Source organism: Amblyomma americanum, chromosome 1 (assembly GCF_052857255.1).
Source record: "Amblyomma americanum isolate KBUSLIRL-KWMA chromosome 1, ASM5285725v1, whole genome shotgun sequence".
Taxonomy (NCBI): domain Eukaryota; kingdom Metazoa; phylum Arthropoda; class Arachnida; order Ixodida; family Ixodidae; genus Amblyomma; species Amblyomma americanum.
The window spans coordinates 111,918,296-111,938,235 of NC_135497.1; the positions used below are offsets into that span (position 1 = coordinate 111,918,296).

General features: G+C 44.8%; 1 protein-coding gene across 1 annotated transcript in view; it reads left to right on the forward strand.

Moving 5' to 3' along the window:
* Nucleotides 1–19,940, forward strand: part of Pcif1 (Phosphorylated CTD-interacting factor 1) — an 87,834-nt gene that overhangs the window by 31,207 nt on the left and 36,687 nt on the right. Inside the window, exons 6-10 of the mRNA XM_077646556.1 lie at nucleotides 1,231–1,462; nucleotides 4,047–4,146; nucleotides 5,523–5,685; nucleotides 10,525–10,700; nucleotides 14,284–14,370. Of these exons, the coding sequence (XP_077502682.1) occupies nucleotides 1,231–1,462; nucleotides 4,047–4,146; nucleotides 5,523–5,685; nucleotides 10,525–10,700; nucleotides 14,284–14,370 (758 nt within the window). The remainder of the gene's footprint in view (nucleotides 1–1,230; nucleotides 1,463–4,046; nucleotides 4,147–5,522; nucleotides 5,686–10,524; nucleotides 10,701–14,283; nucleotides 14,371–19,940) is intronic.

Below are 19,940 nucleotides of genomic sequence, written 5' to 3' on the forward strand. Positions count from 1 at the left end.
TGACGATTGAACGTAGAATAAATGCCGCTCAGTCCCCGATTGGTGTGTTTTTAATTTAAAAAAAATTTTTTTTTGCATATACCGTACATGGGCTGCACGCCAAAAATTGGCCTTTGAATCTGAAAAAAAAAAAAAAAACTGCGGTCCTTACACACATTTATACGGTATATAGCTCCATTTCGAGACCACTGCTTATGTGCACTGCCGTTCTTCCTGCATTGCAGCGGTTATAATTGTTTTAGGCAAAGTGTGATGAACCATAATGTGTTGCCCCCCACACGTCATATGATTACCAGGGGGCCCACATCATGCAGTCATGGACAATCAGGTAGCAAGATGCAAGAAAAAAAAAAATTTGTTGGGGCAACTTGGGTATCTCTTAACTGTGGGGAGGCGAAAGCCGTTTGCAATTATTACCCAGATTATAGATCTTTCGGTTATCTTAAGGTCACGTGACCTTAATATTACGTGACATCACAAGGTCACGTGACCTAGGATGTAACGGACGGACGGTCACCGCGAGTATGAGCCATTAAAGGCTATCGCCTGAATACTTGGGCAAGGTGGACCTATGACGTACTCTGCACCTCCCACAAAAATCTGAGGAGGAGGGGAAATTTCTCTTGCGGAGGCTAGTCGACTAGGCGGGGGAGAGAAAAACCTTGGCGAAGGCACAAAAGGAGAGGAGTGTGGCGAAATCGGTTGATTGCCACACCTCTAACTTTGCTAATAATGAGTCTTCAAAAGCATTTTACAGCCGCGTGTTTCAGGCATGCTGCCTCACAACCACTGGGGTATAATACATTTTCAGCCAGAGGGTGGGCAGGGGACCTTCAAGGGAAAAGGCAATGCCATCATTAAAGTTCATTTTTTGAGAGTGATCTACCGCAGCAGAACCTTGTAATTTATGGTTTATGGGGGTTTAACGTCCCAAAGTGACTCAGGCTATGAGGGACGCCGTAGTGAGGGCCTCTGGAAATTTCAACCGCCTGTGGTTCTTTAACATGCACTGACATCGTACTGTACTTCGACCTCTAGAATTTCGCCTCCATCGAAATTTGACCGCCGCGGCCGTGATTGAACCCGCATCTTTTGGGTGAGCAGCCAAGCGCCATAACCACTGAGATACAGCGACAGCGCGCAGCAGAAGCTTAAAAAATGCAATTTTTGCGAGCATAGGCAATATAAGTGCTGCTTTGTTTTGATCGTGTCTTACCCTTCTCATTTCAGGAATTGAATGTCCAAAAGAATCATTTATACGATGGCTGATGGAACGCAAGGTTGTGGACAAGGGTCATGACCCTCTGCTGCCTAGCGTGTGCCATCCTGAGGTGTCTCAGTGCATGTACCGGGAGATCATGAACGACATCCCCATCAAGCTTGTACGGCCAAAGTTTGCAGGGGACGCTCGCAAGCAGCTCTCCAAGTATGCTGAAGCAGCCAAAAAGATGATTGAATCACGGTATGACAGTACTGCCTGTTGTGTTACAAATGAGACACAGCATGCTTTGCACTTAGCCAGTTTTGGTGAACATCTAACCACATTTGTATATGTCCAACACATGATGTCCGTCCAGTCAAGGAAGGGGGTGGGGGAATCTGTCATTTGCACTAAGGATCATTTTTATTGAAGATAGGTTTAAAAAAAAAAAAACGGCCTTGCTGCTGCAGTAATTCTCTTTTCACTGTCTGCAAAGCTTGGTAGACATTAGAGCTAGGCTGGGGGGCCATAGGTGTTGATTTCTTAAAAGGCCTACTTTCAAGAAATTTTACATTGGCTAAATAGAGGAAGTGATCATGTCAAAATTGCATGGCTACCTGTCGCATAGTCTTTAAATTGGGGCATTTTAAATGCACCGTTCATGGCAAAATTGCATGGCTATCGGTCGCATAGTCTTTAAATTGGAACTTCTTAAATGCACTGTAGCAGAGGACATGCGCACCTAGTGGTGGGCCGTGAAGTCATCATGGAAGGCATATGTGACCTGGACTTGAGAATCTCCTTCACTCACTGCAAGCTTTCCTTCTGCCTTTCACCACATGGCCCCTTATTTGGAAGTCACATCTGAAACTATTTGGTGTGTTTTTTATTGTCCTTGTCATATTTTCATGGAGCTTTGTGAGCAAATATATGTAGGTACAGTAAAAGCTCGTTAATTCGAGCTTCAAGGGGTGGAAAGAAATGTTCGAATTATTGAATCAACCCCAAAAAATAGCCAGGACTGGCATCATGGTAAATTTGTTTCGTTGAAGACTGGGAAATGGGTGCCTGATTTTGAGATAATGGCACGCCAATGACTATTTTTCATGTTTCCATCAGTGCTTTATTGCGTGCATACTGTAGGGAGCGTCAAAGAAGAACTGCTCCAAAACCGTAAGGACGTCTCTGGTACCCTTTACGGTGCAATGCAGTGGAGCTTCACTGCTACCATGTCACACTCCTTACAAGTGACACCGTTGCGTTTAAGGAGGCTTCGTTACGCAAACGGCAAATGCCACCAGCATGTGACAAGTGCTCAGTTTCGACAAACTGGAAGAATGGAAGAACCATGCTGACAGAAGTGAAGGAAATAATGAGCGGCACCGAGGCTAGGACGAGAAAAAAAAATCACAAAAAGGAGAGGGGGAACACTAGCAGCATGCCAGTCGGCATCCAAAACGTTTATTGGCTGGCTGATGCTGGCTTATCTAGACTCTGTTGCTACGGGCTGGCACGAAGCTCAGGAAAGTGAAACTGGAACTAAGTGTTCAGACTGTTCTTGGAGACTGGGTTATTCATTCGTTATCACGTCTGCTGTTGTACACAGATGTCAGTGGTATGTGGGCTGTGAGTGACTCTGCAGCATAGAAATCGGGTTTTGAAAAGGGCTGGACTCTGTCTCCTTTCAGGAGGCTATTTGAATCAACCAGTCTGAGGCCTATAGCTTCCGAATTAACAAGCATACAACGCCATAGATTTAAATGGCCATTGGCTGGTACCTAGCTGGCCATTCGAATTATCCGGATTTCCAATTAATGCGGTTTTACTGTATATGTATCCACATATGTTTCATGTGCAACCTGAAATGCTGAGCATGTGTTATCTTTGTGAATTTACAAAGTATGTTTACAGTTTGCATATGTTGTGCTTAGTCATGTTTTGTTGGGCTGACTTTAGTGACAGCTTATGGTGCTACGGGTTGCATCTTGAACTTGCTGTGCTTTCAGTTCTAAATTCCTGTACGCACCACACATGCACGGAACAGTTGCACTGATGCAGTGGGATGGGTAGCCATGGAGCACTGCTAAGTTGCCACACACCGCACAATGTTCTAAAACTTCTACCATTCTTATAACAGTGCTGTCAATGTTCTGAATGTCTGTTAGACTTGTGGGTGATGTAGGCCTCTAGTCTATAAAATGCATCAAAAGTGTTTTACACAGATATGAATAAGGCTGCAAATCATGGCATCACTTGTGGTGTCGACAGTGTCAGAGCTGCAGAGATGGTTCACAGTACCAGAAAATGAAATTTAACACCGACACTGTGTCATGGAGGCAAGAGGGTGGTCTGCTTTTCTGGAAAGTACTCTATTTAAATAGAAAAGTGGAGATGTTCTCCTTTTTTGTGATGGGGGTGCTCTTATAGTTTTTTTTTGCTATTTATTATTACTTTACTCGTAAAAGTGCCATTTTATCTTTTTTTAGCACATTAACACTTTTTTGTTTTTTTATTTGAGCGCTGGTTTTTATGTCAACTGTCTCAACATTCAGTATTTAATGCCAAGCTTTACACTTCCATCAGGCATGCCACTGGATCAGTAGTGCGCAGCACTACCTTTTCTGGCAGGTTTTTTTTGCCCTGACCAGCTCTCCCAGTTAGACCTGATCTCTGACTTAGGCTGCCATGGGATCTGGTTTTTTTCTTGACAGGGCTGATGCGCAAGATTTTTTTTTAATTGTATGGTGAATACAATGGCTCTCAGGTGTTTTGAATTTTTTTTTTTTTTAAGTTGACATTTCCGCTGCTTTATCCAGGTGCCATTTTCTGTATGTTTCTTTGACAGAAATGCAAGTCCAGAGAGTCGCAAGATTGTAAAATGGAATGTTGAAGATGCATTTCACTGGTTACGAAAAACTCTGAATGCCACCTACGATGACCATCTTGTAAGCAAAACCATTCTATTTTCTTGATTTTATATTCTTACTTACATGAGTGAATCTCCTTACTACACATTTGAGATTATGTTGTATTCCATGCTGTGCATGGATGTTGCATTTCTTTGGCCAAGGCTGCTCGGAACACCATGTATGCATACATAGTACAGTGAATTAATTGTCTTCTAAGGGCCACAGTTGTTATTTAAAAGCGTAGTTACAGTTTTTTCCCAAGAATTAAAAGTAATAATTTGACTAGAGAAACTAGCTCCCTTTGCAATAGGTATGTTCATAATTTCAAATGAGATGCACAGAATTAAATGAGGCACTTTTATTTGAGGAGTCTAATTTTTCTTACTGGCATGTGCAGCATGAATGCTGAGTAAGCTTTGTGTCATCCACTTTTTTTTTCCAGAAAAGTTGGCATCAATCTGGGGGGAGGTTTCATTGTGCTGTGGGGAAAAATTTTGGACAGTTTTTTTTTTTTTGCTTGGATCGAAATTTCATATACGTCCATCTGCCGCTTTGTTCGCCCCATCTATCCATCCGTCCCCTACAGAAGTACACAGTCAGCCACGCTCATGTGTCCGGTTGTTTAGCATGCATCGTTTCCTTCGATGCGCGTTTGCTATATCACAGCGCGATCCTACGATTTTGTGATAGTCGATGGCAGTGGCTAATCACAGTGAGATAAAGCGAACATGCTGAACACCTTAGCCCTGAAGCTCAGGTGCACGTTTTTTACATGGGGCTAAAAAAAACTCGCAGGTCGGTCACGATAGAGTATGTAATGCAAATGTTTAACAGTGGGGGGAGAGGGGTCAGGAATTTTTTCTCCCAATCTCAAGCTCACTAAATCACTTAGGGGTCTGAAGTTTCTCTACTTTTTCTTTTTTCATATTAAAAAATGAGTTTTAAAAAATGGTGCAAAATGAAAAACCAGTGCCATTCTTTATATGGTAGCATTCCTTTAAAATATAGCAAAATTAAGCAAAATATTTTCACAGCTGTGTGCTCTGGGCATTCCTAAGGCCACATAACAAAAAATTGGAAAAATTATTCTTATTTTCCTAACGATAGTTTTCCTAAGTAAGTATAGTAATCGTTGTCACAAGTGTTGCACAGCGTGCTTCATACTTATTTTCAAATAATGAAATTTGCCAGAGATTGTCCCAGAAGCGATGTGAACCAGCCCCACGAGTTTCAATAAAATTGAGCGAGTGGTTCAAAAGTTTACTTGTTAGGGTAAAGAGGAGTTGCAGTTAAGGTGCAAAGCTGGGAATGCTGCAGGCTAATTACAAAGTGTTGTCTGTGGGATTTGGACCTGTGCGTTAGCAATCAGAATGAAGCTTCAGCGAGCTTTCTTATGTTGTTTTTTTTAACAGGAACGGCTGGCTCATCTGAAGAAGCAGTGCCAGCCTCATCTAATCCAAGCAGCCCGCTCTTCAGTGGAAGGAATATGTGCCAAAATCTTTCACATGTCTGTTGACAATGTGAAGAAAATACGCGAAAAACATTGGTCCATTCTCAACCAACATGGCATTGAAGGTGTGTGCAAGGACTGCTTCAGTTTTGCAGTAATGATAGAGGGTGTGCGAATGCTATTTAGATTTTGAATTTGGATATCTAGCAGTTGAATTCACAAATAATTTGGAACTCTAAGTACAGTAAAAGCTCGTTAATTCGAACTCGGTTAATTCGAACTGATGCCTGGGTCCCAGCACTGCCCTGTGTATTTAATGGGGGAAACTCCCGATAATTCGAACAAGTCAGCATCCGCTACGGTTAATTCGAACTAGGAGCCACTGGCTGACACCACTCCTCGTAGGTAGAAGTTGACCCATAGCAAGTAAAAGATGCTCCAAATTTACCAGACATGTAAAACAATGGAAAAAAAAAAAAAAGCCGGGGCCGGGTGCACGAGGCTTATGGAGCCCGCGTTCCGGTGCATGCTGTAGCAGGTTTTCGCTGCCGGAGCACTCGCCCGCGCCGATGATGCTTAGGTGCGAGCCGTTCCAGGTTTTTGTTGTGCTGCTGTCGCTGGGTCGCAATCACGTCGTGTAAACAACGTAGCATGGCGGTTCGGGCGATGACGACTTTTGTTGGTGCCGCGAGCGCGAGCTACGTGGACAGCAGCATGGAGATGTTGGAGCCATTGAGTGACACTGATATAATTGAGGCTGCATGCTCTCAGCAGACATCGCAGGGCTCACATGCAGTGAGAACAGCTGACAGTGATAAGTCTGACGGCGGCAACGAGACTGTGCCACCGCCAAGTGCACATAAAGTAGTGTCGTCGATCGATGTTGCAGCATGCCACTTCTCTGTCAGTGAGTACTCTCACGTTGCACAAGAGCTTTGGGCAAGCTGCAGATGATGCTGATGGAGTCTCGGCAGAATAAACACACAAATGCACTTCGCCGATTACTTTTAATTTTGACACCCCTTCCCCGCAAATAAACATGTTTTGGAGCATAAATAGCATCCTATATTCCAGCACTAAAGCTAGTTGCTCACGCGAATTCATTCCAGTACTTGTTCCTGACACATAACTGGCCAATCAATTTGTTTCATTTGTCACTAGGACCAGATGAATTTAATTCTCGGAATATGCCCGCCACAAACGTGTAGTAGCGCCTAGCTCGCGATAACTAGTCTAGATGTGACTGTTTCGGGTTCTGCCCGCTCGGTGGGGTGCTATAACCACTAATTCTAGCGCCCATTCGATATTTCGAACTTCGCTTAATTAGAACAATTTTCCAGTCTCCTTCGAGTTCGAATTAACGAGCTTTTACTGTAGTTATCTGTACAGCGAGTTTCAAATCTCGGAGGCTATGATGCTTGCTTACTTGCGCTGAATAAGATGTTGCTTGTTTATGAGATGTTGCTTATTTGCTTATACTTGTCATTTCCTGTGTATTCGGAAATGGTCATTAAAAAACACTAGGGCCTTGCAAACAAAGGAAAAAAATTCCTGTAATCAGTGGGAGGCACGCTGACTGCTCCGATCGATAAGTGTAATTTTTATTAAAAATTTGGTGATATCTAAAAATTTTGATTTCAAAATTTTGAGTTAAATCAATTTTCAGTTGTTCTTAATTGTGTAGGCAGAGTGAGGCAAAGGCAGTGCTTGAATTTCTTCTGTGCTCCTGTTTCAAAGATTGTGTGTGTGCAGATGTGCATATGTGCTTTTGTTTTGGCCTGTGTTTCTAATATATTCTAGCCTCCCTATCACGATTAGTCTATCCTGGATATATCGAACTCAAAGGGGATTGCAAAAAGTTCAGTACAGTCAAACATTGATGTAACGAGCATGATTATTATGAACTATTGTCTGTGTCAAACTGTTCATAATTATTTTTACCACATGCAATGCTTGCTCTATATTGAAACGGGGCGACGCTTCCGCCCAAAGAAAACCACACCAGGTCGGAGAGAGCCCAAGAAACACCGCCCGGCGGGCTCCAATCTTTATCTTCATCTGCGCGCGGCGCGCTCCCCGCGCCTCATCTTCCTCGGCGCAGGGCACATGGTGGTGCAAGCCGCGCCCGGCGTACAGTTCGTTTCCGCAATGCTTTTGTCAGTGAAGTGAGCAAAGCACACCACGCAAGGGCTACTCTTAGGCTTTCATCAGTTAGGTTGGCTTCACCGCATGACAAGCTGTCCATCGAAAGCTACCTTTTATGCATGACAGCAGTGATGCTTGCGAACTGAATTCGGGAGATCGAAGGCCGTCCTCATGCGCCCATGTTCATCTCGTCATGTGGTTGTGCAGTGCTAGTGCAACCAGCAGGTGCTTAGGAGTGCGCAGCCAACCCGTTTCCATGCATGAAAAGTGATTGCTGGAACGCTATTAAGAGAAGTACCATTTGCAGGAGCGCAGTACTGTTCGATATATTGCATGTTTTGTGAATGGTAGTTCGATAAACGCGAAGAACAATGCTATACTTTTGCATGTGATTTTAAAGGGAGTGTTCTGACTGTTCGATATAAGAAATAATGCAACACATTCGGGTTCGATATATCCAGTGTCGACAGTATCGCCTAAAAGACAAACATGACAGGACACTGTACAGTGGAATTGTGATGATTGAAACTCTCTTATATTTGCAGATAATTGAAACTGGCACTCAGCTGCCATCAGTGTCATATGTATTTGAATGGGTAAATTTCCCATTTAATTTTAGCCATTTAAGATGTGAAACAAGTCTTCCATTGGTGCAGGCTGTTGCTTGTAAATATTTCATCGCAGAACGCTGCTTTCACGCTTTGCTAGATGACATGTTGTGATGCTGTATACGCCAGTGAGCCACAGTGTGCAACTGCCAGAAACCACAATTTGTCAGCTATGTAGACCCTGCATGTGCCCATCAATTGTCCAGTGCTGGGGAGGGCTCCTTGAAGGCGCACACATTTTGGGACAAAGTCCAGATGTGAAAGGAAACATACATAATGGAAGAGCACATGCAAGGTCATCCACAGTGAAAGTTGAAAGAACACAGACAGGCTGGAAGAGCATCTACTCATTCATACATTTAATTTATGTGGTCACTCTGCATTTTAAATGCTAACTGTTGTGGCGGTCATTATGTGGGAGGGTTTTTTTTTTTTTTGCCATGTGTCTATGAGCAATTGGACAGAGGGCCTTCAACTTACCAGCTTGTCAGAGAACTCAACAGAGTTAACATTGAAGCGAGCCCTCCATACTTATTTACCCTATGCACTATGGGTGTATGTAAGGAAAGCATTTGCCCTCACATGGCAGGTCCTTTTTATGTGTCCGTGCACAAATATGAATGCTTTGTTTGTGCACAAATTTGCTAAACCAACAATCCCAGCCATGGCTATGTTGTTATATGATCAAAATGCGAAAGCACCCTTGTAAAAAGTTGTTACTGTGCAGCGCGTGCATATTCTTCCCCTCTTGTGCTCGGATTTCAGTGCACATTGACTACCACATGTGGCTTTGTTGTTTGTATTTGTTTATTTATTACTGCTGGTTGTTTGTATTTGTTTATTTATTACGGCTGCCTGTTGGCAGCCAAGGTAGGACTACTTGCAGAACAGTAAACCAAACAAACACTCGCACTGTCCACATAAAAATTATAAAATGAACCCTTTCAAGAAACAGACGTGACCGAAAAAAAAAAAATAAGGAGCATCAAAAGTAGTTAAAACAGTGTATGTAGTCTCTCGTCTCAAAATAGTACAGTATTCTGCATCTTTATAGTGAATACTTCAAAAATTTTCCCGTCTCAACCACTAGCTTATTTGCGGTGAAACTGTGCACAGGGCTTGTGTATTATAATAACTTTTGTCTTATAGCAAGTTTGACAACGGTACTTACTTAGTTCAGCCGCGCATGAGGCAAACCTGTAACCGCCTGCACCGAGATCGACGAACTGAAAAGCTGCCAGTGCTGGGTTGCCGCTGAAGGGCAGCAATGGCACCATCAAAGGAATCGCGCACCTTGCAAAGCTCGCCTCGGCGCCTTTCGTGTCGTGATGCTTTCCTCTACAGAAACAGATGGCACCACCACCGCCCTTCGGCGTTGGCAGCTTTTGGTTTGTTGATCCCGGCGCAGACGATTATGGGTTTGCGTCATGTGCGGTTGAACCAGGTAAGTACCATTATTGACATTGCTGCAATGCAAAATTTACATAATACCCAAGCACTGTGTGCAGTTTCATTGTAAACGAGGCAGCGGTTCAGACGGGAAAATTTTAAAATGTCTTCACGACAAAGATGCACAGTACTGCATAAATGAAAAAGAAAGGGAGAAAAAAGTACACGTACGAACTAATACCTCTTTAAAGCAAGAAGAGAAAAAAGAAGTACCATATACCATAGTTACTTAATTCTAACGTGCCCTTGATTGTTTCAGGGTCATTTTTGAAGCTCGGAAAAAAAAAAAAGTGCAGTGACTTCAATTGCAACACACACCAGATTTTTATCCTTAGATAAAGAAATAGGTATGTGAGGCCACCCGATTGCCACTTGCCTCCATGCACAAGGTCACCTTAAAGGTGACCTTTTCTTAGCTTGTCCCTTCACGCCATTGTCATTGTCCATAGTACAGAACTTGGCAGCACGCCGATAACGTCATGGCGTGTTTATCTTTCGATGGGAGTTCCGGTGGCGGTGCTGTGCTCTGCGAACATGGCGGAGCGCCATGACACTTGTGCAATGGGGCTGCCAGGCTGCGCCACCCTGTGCTTGGGCTAGCAGACTAGCCCAGATAGTACCAGTGGCTGCTGTAATTTAGTGTATAGCTTGAATGTTTTGGTTACTTACTGCATTCTCTCTGTTCATTTTTTCCAAGCGACCATTTCAGCAGTAAAAAGTGATTGAAGGAATTTTAAAATGTTGCATTTGTGTACCGTGCAGAGATCACCAGCCCATTGCATGTGACAAACCCAAAGAAAGTGTTTTGCTACCCGGTTCAATTCGCCATCTCATCACCCCGGTTACCAGCTGTGGATGTGCTCACAGACAAAGACAGCACCTTGCTGCGCTACAAGGGGGAAGTTGTGCGCATCAACACACTTTACTTTCAGAAGCTGGTGAGCCGGCAGTGTTTTAGCCTAGCTCGATGCTGCCTTTCTGCTTTTCGTTCATTTCAGTATCTTGAGTATTATAAAATGGGTATAAAGTTGCAAGGAATATTTTTTTTTATTCTTGTCCACATTTTAAGACATCTTTGCAGAGGCCTGTAGTATGCATTCGTGCAGCTTTTATATCATTCCTTACTGTTACTGCATTTGATGTATGCATAGTTCATGTAGTTCATGTAAGTGTGCATCAAAGTGGCAGCATAGCAGATCCCTTTTATCCACCGCTGTGAGAGCCAACAGCTTACACCAACAGGCATCAACATTTATTAAATCGTTCATACAACTGGATTGTTTTCATGGCTAAACAATCACAGTTTGGTGGAACAACTTTAAGATTCAGTGATAGAATTGATACTGACAGTAAGGAGGGGACAATCATTATTCATTGTCATGGCTCAATATGTACTGTGCAGCACTGATCCTTTCATGTGTGAACAGTGGACTACGCCATGCAATATGCTAATCCCCTTTTATACCTGTGTGTCTCTTGTAATACACTATAGTTAGAGTTTGGACTTTTCAGTTTAATCAGGAAAAAAAAATTATAAAAGTATGCTAAATTCAGTTCTCGACATTTGGTTTTAACCGAAAAAGGTGTGTCTTCTTGGCTTTGAAGACATAGCTAGCTGGCTGTTGAGTACGAGTTACATTCAGTCAAAGTTGAAAATTAACTAAGTAGGGAAGCCAGGCGTGTGATGCAACGATTATATTTTTGGATAAGGAGTGCAGTAATGCGATTTGAGGTATTGCTTTGCTAGCGTGCACGCCTCTGCAGGCTGTTTGTTCAATATCATCACCTGGTTAGAGCAGTTAGTTGGTTATGTAGGTTTATCAGTTGCATGTTGGCACTGGCACGAAACTGTGCATAGGCTTCACGAAAAAGTATGTTCTGCTGCCGCAGTGATTGAATGGGCAGTTTCATCTCTTCCATCAACACGCATACCACGTGGTGCCCCACCCTCTCGCTCAACCTAGCGTCCAGTGAAACCTCGTTATAGCGAATTGGTAAAAACTCGTAAAATAGTTTGATATAGCCAAAATTTGTAATTAAAATTTCGCCAAAACTTGAGCTGGAGAAGCGAAATTTAGCCAGCAAAAGATTGGCAATTCGGAGAGACCTTTTCCCTAGTTCTAGTAGCACGGTTTTAAAGCCGTTCGCGGCGATTGCATGGGCCGCAAAAAAAAAAAAAAAAGTGGCTGATGCAAGTTAGGTTGGCTTACCCACACAGCACCGCAGCACGCGGCAGCGGCAGGTCAAGCGCCAGCTAGAGGGAGTTCCTTGCATTACAGCAGTGTCGCATGAAAGAAATCAGACACCAGGACAAAAGTTATCGCCGTTTTGACCACCTCTGTTCCGTGACAATTGATGTGAGCAGAGGATGGCTGCTGGAAAGCTACAGCTGACACCGTGTCACTGTTCCAGGGTGCTATCAGTGGGTGTGAAAAGTGCAGACGGGTGGCAACCGCCTTGCTACCAGCTGTTCTCTTGGCTTTTGTGGTGCTGCTGGCAAATGTGAGATAAAAGTGTGAACTGTGGCGGGAGCGCTTGCCACACCACCACCAGTCACCCGTCTAGTGAGGCAAAGCCTGCCACCTGTCATCCATGTGGGCACAACTTGCCGCTCGGCAGTTTGACATATCTGTTTTATGGCGAACAGTGTTCGATATATAAAGCAAGAAATGCATTTGTTAGTTAAAAATAGCGAGGAAAAGTTCAATACAGCCAATAATTTGTAATATCAGTATTCGTAATAACGAGGTTTGACTGGATGTCAACTAGCTCTTAACTTCCACATGTATTTTTGTCTGCCAGCTTTTCCATTTAACTTGCGGTAATTGTTTAATGATTTTAGCACTTTCTCAAAGTACTACCATGTACATTAATTACTGGTAAATAAACTTGTCATGTTGACAAAAATGCTGAGGTGGACTCTAAGTGACTTTTGACCACACAGGATTGTCACATTAAATCACTCGCAAACGTCAGCCAAATTTGCAAGAAATAAAATCCTAAATGTCCAGCCCCTAGCTATAGTATTTGCTGGCAAAGGGCACACAGATCTATAGTGACTTATGCTGCTCATTATGGTGTTATCCGTGTTGCAGGGTTAACATTTTAAGTTTAAAGAAATAGCAGCGATTGGTAGAATAATGTCACTTACAGGGGCCGCGAACCACCTCTTGCCAAAACAACTTTTCTTTCCTCTCTGATAATTTCTTCTCTCAGCATTGCTTGTGTCTGGAAACAACAGGGGTATGCCCAATGTGGCATTTACAGTGCTCCCAGAGGTTGGCTTGTAATGCCATAACTTGCATTTTGCTTTCATTTTCTCACAAAGTTATCCTGAATGCACTTTCTTCTCATGATAAGAAGCTGACCAATGGTTGTGCTTTGTTGTCATGGTGCAATGAATGGCTGACTGAAGCTTCAAAAAGATGGGGACAGTGGAAAGGAACACAGGAAAGCACCAACAGTAGCTTGTTCCAAAGCCACTGGGTTTGTTTCTGGGCTGTGCAGCAGGGTCCTTGTAGCACCTGGCATTCCAGAGCTCTGGAAAAGTAAGAAGCAGAGTTTACTTTTCCCTTGTAGGTGAGGAGCTCTGGGAATAGAGTGCACTGCCTGGTAGTAACCCTGGTAGCCTGGGAACTTTTGACAAGGAATGGCACCTATGGTTAAAATCCTGATTGCAGTGGTTGGAAGGTTGTGTTCATCATATTTTATTTTATTGCTTTTTTTCTCAGTTAACTGCCTTAAAATTCATGTTGCATTCATTCCATGGTACATTTTTGTGGGATTTTATGCACGCACGAAGAAGACTTGCATCAGTCAGCGAGTTTCTTTAAATGCTAATATGGTGGCGAGACATTGCAGCCTTAAAGAAATAAGCCATCATTTTTTAATTTTCATGGAGCATTCAGTAGAGGACAGCTATTTGCTGTGCATACCTGAAAGTTATTTGGACGTCGTGAAGTGAAGACTTACTTGTGATCAGGGAAAAAAGAAAAAGATGTGTGACCTTGGCATTCTGCAGTTGCCTAACAGGGCTTGTGTAGCCTTTTTGCTATTCTTATTTACCCATAAAATTCTACGTTTGTTCCGCAGGCGTAGCCTTTTTACTATTCTTTTGTGCCCATAAAAATTTACGTTTGTTCTCTTATAAAATGGATCTCCACATCTACATTTTCTAGCAAAAATTTATGTCTTGGTGATTATTTTACATAATAAAATAAATTTTCTTAATTGATCTTAGCAAAAGGACTAGCAGTACTGCTGGGTTCTAGATTTGTCTTGTCCTAGACCTCCTTATTTCTTTGGTAATGACAACCAACACATCTGCTGAGACACGGAACTTTCTGTATTATCAAAGGAAAATGTCCATGAAGAGCAAACTGGTCTTTACAGTGTGCTACCGTCAGACTTGGCATTTGCGAGTGTTATTTTATCCTGTGGTTGTTCTTTCTTTATTTGTCCTCCTCTTCCCTTGTTTTCTTAATATGTTGTAACTTCATATGTGCTTTTTCTTTCATCTAGGAACAACTTTATAGGTGGAACTGCACAGATGACCGAAAGTTTGAGAACTTCCTTCCACGTGTTTGGTGCATGGTGAAGAGGTACCAGGTATGTTAATGCACTAGTTTGAGTGAGTTCTCGCCATGACTATAAGCCGCTTAACTAATCATTGCTTGTTATATTGTATTGCCTGTTTGGTGCCCAGTTTCAGTTTGGCATGACTAAGGAAAAAAAATGAGCCCATTGATACAAACTCTGTTGCAACAAAAGACCTTTGCCTCACGTCTTCATTTCAGCATGACCTGCAGTGTGTATGACACACATATTACCATAAAAACTAGTTAATTTGGATGTCAACAGACCTGAAAAAATGTTTTAATTATCAAATGACTGAAAAAACTACTGCAAAAAACTTCGCATGACAGCAAATTTATTTGGCGGGAAGCTGAGAAATGGTGGCCAGCTTTTGACACGAAACCTGCACAGTAGTGGTGTTCTGCAGTTCTGAGTGGTGCTTAATTGTACACACATTTCTAGGAACTTTGGGAAAAATTGTTCCAAAATTGTTGGTGCCTCTGTGTGCTCTTTCAGGATGTGGCATGATACTGGTGGTAGCTCCTCACATGCTGCATCAACTTCCGATGTTTTGTCGTCCAAGGCACCGAGCATACATTTCACAATCTCATCTCCCATTAGTATGCCTTCCTCCATTAGCACCTGCATCTGTGTTGATGCAGTCCACGAGATGATGTCGTCATTCCTTAAATATGTCTGTAGTCATCCGTGCTTTGTGGTTTGCATGATGTCAACAGGAAGATTTTTTTCTTAAAGCGCCTTGGCATTCCAGTCGTTTTTGTTGTGAGGAGAATCTTCGCTTACTCCTTTCTTACCAACAAGGAATTTCTGTGGGAGGCGATGGTTTTGTTTGGCATGCTTCGAAGAAAAGTGCGGTTTTGTTTGCTCTGTAAATATCTTCAGGCTCAAATTCTGCGACATGCTCACAAAGCTCCTTAGTCCTTCAGTTCTCGGTAGCGTTGTTATCAGTGGCAGCTTTCTTGCTGCACATGCTTTTAAATGACAGTCCATGTCCTCTTAAAGCAACTCAACTATCCGCCAGGTTTTTTGAAGGTTGTATTCTCCATCTTAATGCAAATCCTTCTTGCGTGCAAACCATGGCACCGCTTGAGAGCAGCAGTGCAGTGGAAATGTCGCCAGTCCATCGTTCTACGGCTTCTTCCAACTCTGGATGTGGCACTGTTTGCAGGTGCTTTCGCTTTCTGTCAAACTTCTCGCTGTTGTACACTTGCATTATCTCAGGTTCCATTTTCACAAAGTGCTCTTTTTCGCATCATATTTATGCTCCCCACAGGGGGACGTCTGCAGCTTGCAGGCGTTGGTGAGTGGCGACACCACAGGATCCCGAGCATCCGCAGGGACATCCCCACAAAGGGATGATGGTGAACAGTGCATCACCACGGACCCGAGCACCCACGCCTACGCCTAGCCGTGCGTGGCAACGCCGTGTCCGGGGAAAAGGGGATCCTGGTGTTTGAGCCGATGCCGAGCGTTTGGACCTGTAAGGCCCCTCGGCGGAGGCAACACACCACTTTGGCCCCAGCTTCCTGTAGACGGCACCTCCAGCCTGACCAGACCGGGGGAAATCAGCAGTCGCCTTTTCCTATCCTCCCCTCTACCTTTCACTTTCCTACCCCTTTCTCACAACTCTCCTGTCTCCTACTCACCTCTAGTCTCTTCCTTTTTTCCTGGCGGCGAGGGTTAACTTTTGTGTGGCCAACCACCCCGAGTTGCGTCATATTGGGTTATAGTTGGGGTGTACAGGTGGCGTGGGCAGGACTTGCTTGCATGGATGGATGGATGGATGGAAAAACTTTATTTTTGTCAGAGAGCATGTGTGGACGAATCCGTGTCAGATGGCCATCAACCCATGGCTGACGGCGACCTGGGTGGCCCACTCCACGGCCCTAGTCTGGACGACCGGGTCTGAGCTGGCTAACACGGCCTCCCACTGCTCGAGGGAAGGATCACGCATAATGTCCGCCGGTGGCGGTGCTATGCTACAGCTCCATAATATGTGGTCATAGGTTGCCAATTCGTGACACCATTTGCACTCCGGCGGAATGTCCGGGTAGATTTTGCTCAATACGTATGGGTTGAAGAAACATCTAGTCTGCAATCGTCGCCAGACGCATTCTTGCGCCTTCACCAATTGCTTGTCCGGGGGTGGGTAAATCCTCCGCTCAAGTCTGAAATGATTAGTAATGTCATGAAAGGATACTAGCCCATCTCTCGTGGACCTTCCCGGGACGTCCAGCTCACCTACTCGGCTGACGAAACCTCGAGCATTCATGTGAGCCGTCTCGTTCCCAGGGTTCCCAGAGTGTGCAGGTACCCAGACAATTTCCGTCTCCGTAATCCCTCGCTCCGTGGCCCGATTCAGCAACCGCGCCGCTGTGACAGATATTCTGCCCCTCGCTAAATTTCGGATGGCTGTTTTTGAATCGCTGAAGATCAGGTCAGCATTACTACTAGTCATAGCTAGTGCTATCGCCGCTTCCTCTGCAGTTTCTGGGGAGCGGGTTTTGACTGATCCAGAGGCGATCAAGCGTCCTCGCCCGTCCACCACCGCAATTGCAAATGCATCCTTGTCCTTATACTCGGCGACATCTACATAGACTGCCCCGTTGTACTTCCCGTACTTAGCATGTAAAGCTTTGGCTCTTGCCTTCCTGCGGTCCTCATGATGTATTGGATGCATGTTCTTGGGCAAAGGTTTTATGTACAAGCCCTTGTGCATTTCCCGCCTCATCTGAATTTTCGTGTCACCGGCTGGAACGTCAACTCCAATGCCGATCCTTTCCAATATGTCCCTTCCTGCTTTTGTTTTTGAAAGCCTACCGAGCTGCATCACCAAGTGCGCCTCCCGTAGTTCTTCTAGGGTGTTGTGCACCCCTAATCCCAGCAGCCTTTCGGTAGACGCATTTTGAGGCAACCCAAGGGCCGCTTTATACGCCTGCCTAATCATAGCCTCCACCTTTCCTTTTTCCGCCGCGTCCAACTTCAAATAAGGCGTCGCATACACTATTCTACTGAGCACAAATGCCTGCACTAGCTTACACAAGTCTTTTTCCTTAACACCTCTCTTACGATTGGCGATTCTCCTGATTAGCCGCATGGTAGCATTGACCGTATTTTTAAGCCTTTGCAAGGACTCGCTATTCTTCCTGTTAGTCTGCAGATACATACCCAGGATCCTGATCGTTTGGACCTCAGCGACCGGTACTCCCCCCACTTTCACCTCTAAAGGTGGTGGCGGCGTATAGTGCCTCGCATGTATCCCTCTTGGTTTATCCCTCAGAACAAAAAGCTCGGACTTGGGCTGAGAGCACGAGAGTCCTGCTTCCCCTGCTAGCTCCTCCACAATATCCACCGCCTGTTGTAGAGTTTCTTCCAACTGTGCGTCACTGCCTCTTGTTACCCATAGAGTAATGTCATCCGCATAAAATGTATGTTTAAGTCCCGATATCCCTTGCAGCCTGGGTGGTATCTTGATCAAGGCGAGATTAAATAGGAAGGGCGATAATACCGACCCTTGCGGTGTCCCCCTGCCCCCCAATGGGAAGGGATCCGATTTCATTTCTCCGACTACAATCTCCGCAGTCCTACCCTCCAGAAACGATCTGATGTACCGGAAGGTTCTACCCCCCGGTCCTATGTCTGATAGGTTCCTCAATATTGCCTCATGGGTAACATTGTCAAAGGCCTTAGTGAGGTCGAGCCCCAAGATAGCCTTGGTGCCCGTGCCGTACCCAGGATCAACCACGTCTTTTTTGAGCTGTAACATGACGTCCTGCGTCGATAAATTAGCCCTGAAGCCAATCATTGTTTCAGGTATCAACTCATTGTCCTCTACATAACCCTGAAGCCTGTTCAAGACCACATGCTCCATCAATTTGGCCAAGCACGACGTTAGCGAGATGGGACGCAGATTCTCAATGCAGAGCTTCTTCCCTGGTTTAGGAATAAATGTAATCCTAGCATGTTTCCACTCTGGCGGAATCTCCCCGGCCGCCCAATATTTATTCATCAAATTCGTGAGTGCCCCCACTGACTTGAAATCCAGGTTCCTCAGCATTTTATTAGTAACCCCGTCCGGACCCGCTGCTGACGTGCTACGAAGCTGGCCCATTGCAAACTCCACTTCCGCCACCGTAAAGTCTGCATCCAATTCAAGGTTTTCCTCTCCCGAGTAATCCGGCAAGCAACCGCCCGCCTCTCTGTTTATGTAACGACTTCGGAGTTCATGTATAAATTCCCCAATCGTGCCTTGATACCGATGCACTAACCTAGCCATTTGCCCCTTTTGCGCAGATTTGGTTGCGGCCGGGTCTAAAAGGTGCCTCAACAACTGCCATGTTTTTTTGCATCCGAATTGCCCATTCATCCGGTCACAAATCTGCCCCCATTGTTGACACTGCAACTCCAATGTGTAGGCTTCGATTTCTCGTTCTAGCTTGGCCATCTTCCTACGGAGGACACCATTATGCCTTTGTTTCCTCCACCTCCGAAGGAGACTCGCATGTGCTTCCCACATGTGTAACAATCTAGAGTCAGCCGTAAAGCCCTCCTCCGCCGTCGGAACCTCTTCTGTGGTACTCTTCACGGCCTGCTTGAGCGTGTCAATCCAGGCTCCTAAGTCCTCGATTTCCCCGTTCACTATGTCATTCCTGTATTGCCGAAATCGGTCCCAGTCCGTCACTCGAGTTCCTTTCACCGTGTCTTTGTGCTTAGCAGCACTAAATATCGTGGAAAGGATATAGTGATCACTTCCCAGTGGCTGTCCCGTGTTTACCCACTGTGCATCCCTGATACCATTCACAAATGTGAGGTCTGGAGAGGTGTCTATGCTTACGCTGTTGCCTATCCTGGTATGATCTAGCGGGTTGTTTAAGATCGTCCATCGCAGGTCCTGGGCAACCTGCCAAAGCTTATTTCCCTTCGGGCTGGCTCGGATGTAGCCCCACTCCGGATGAGGCGCATTGAAATCTCCCACCACGATGAGTTGAGACCTAGCCGCTAGCCGTTGCGTCTTTATCAGAAGGTCTGGCAGGCCCACCCCCTTATCTTTTGGAGAAGAGTATACATTAAGAACAAATAGACTCTTATCGTCCTTTCTTTTGGGCAAAATCTCCAGCAGGACGTAGTCCTCCCTGCTGCTGTCTATGGTATGCTGAATCACTGTGGTGTTGCGATGGACTAACACGGCCGTGAAGACGCCCAATATGCCCCCTCGATCAATCTCTGGTGGTGTAAATGTCTTAAATCCCGGTAATTTCACCGAGCCGCTAGCCTCCTGCAAAGCTATAATGTCCGGCTTACTATCCAGATTTTGTATGTGCAACTGCAGGTTCCCCCGTTTGCGACGGAAGCCCCTGCAGTTCCACTGCCAAACCTCAATTTGCTGGTGAGGGGCCATGGTGAAGCCCTAGGTTCACTAACATCGGCTCTTGGCCGACTACGGGAGGCAATCTAACCTCTAGCATAGCATTTAGCTGTTTAAACATGTCCATTACCTGGGTCTGGAAACCCCGCATGTCATTGGTGAAGGCGTCAAGACGCTCCTCAATGTTGCCTAGTCTAGCTTCTATCCTGTCGACCCG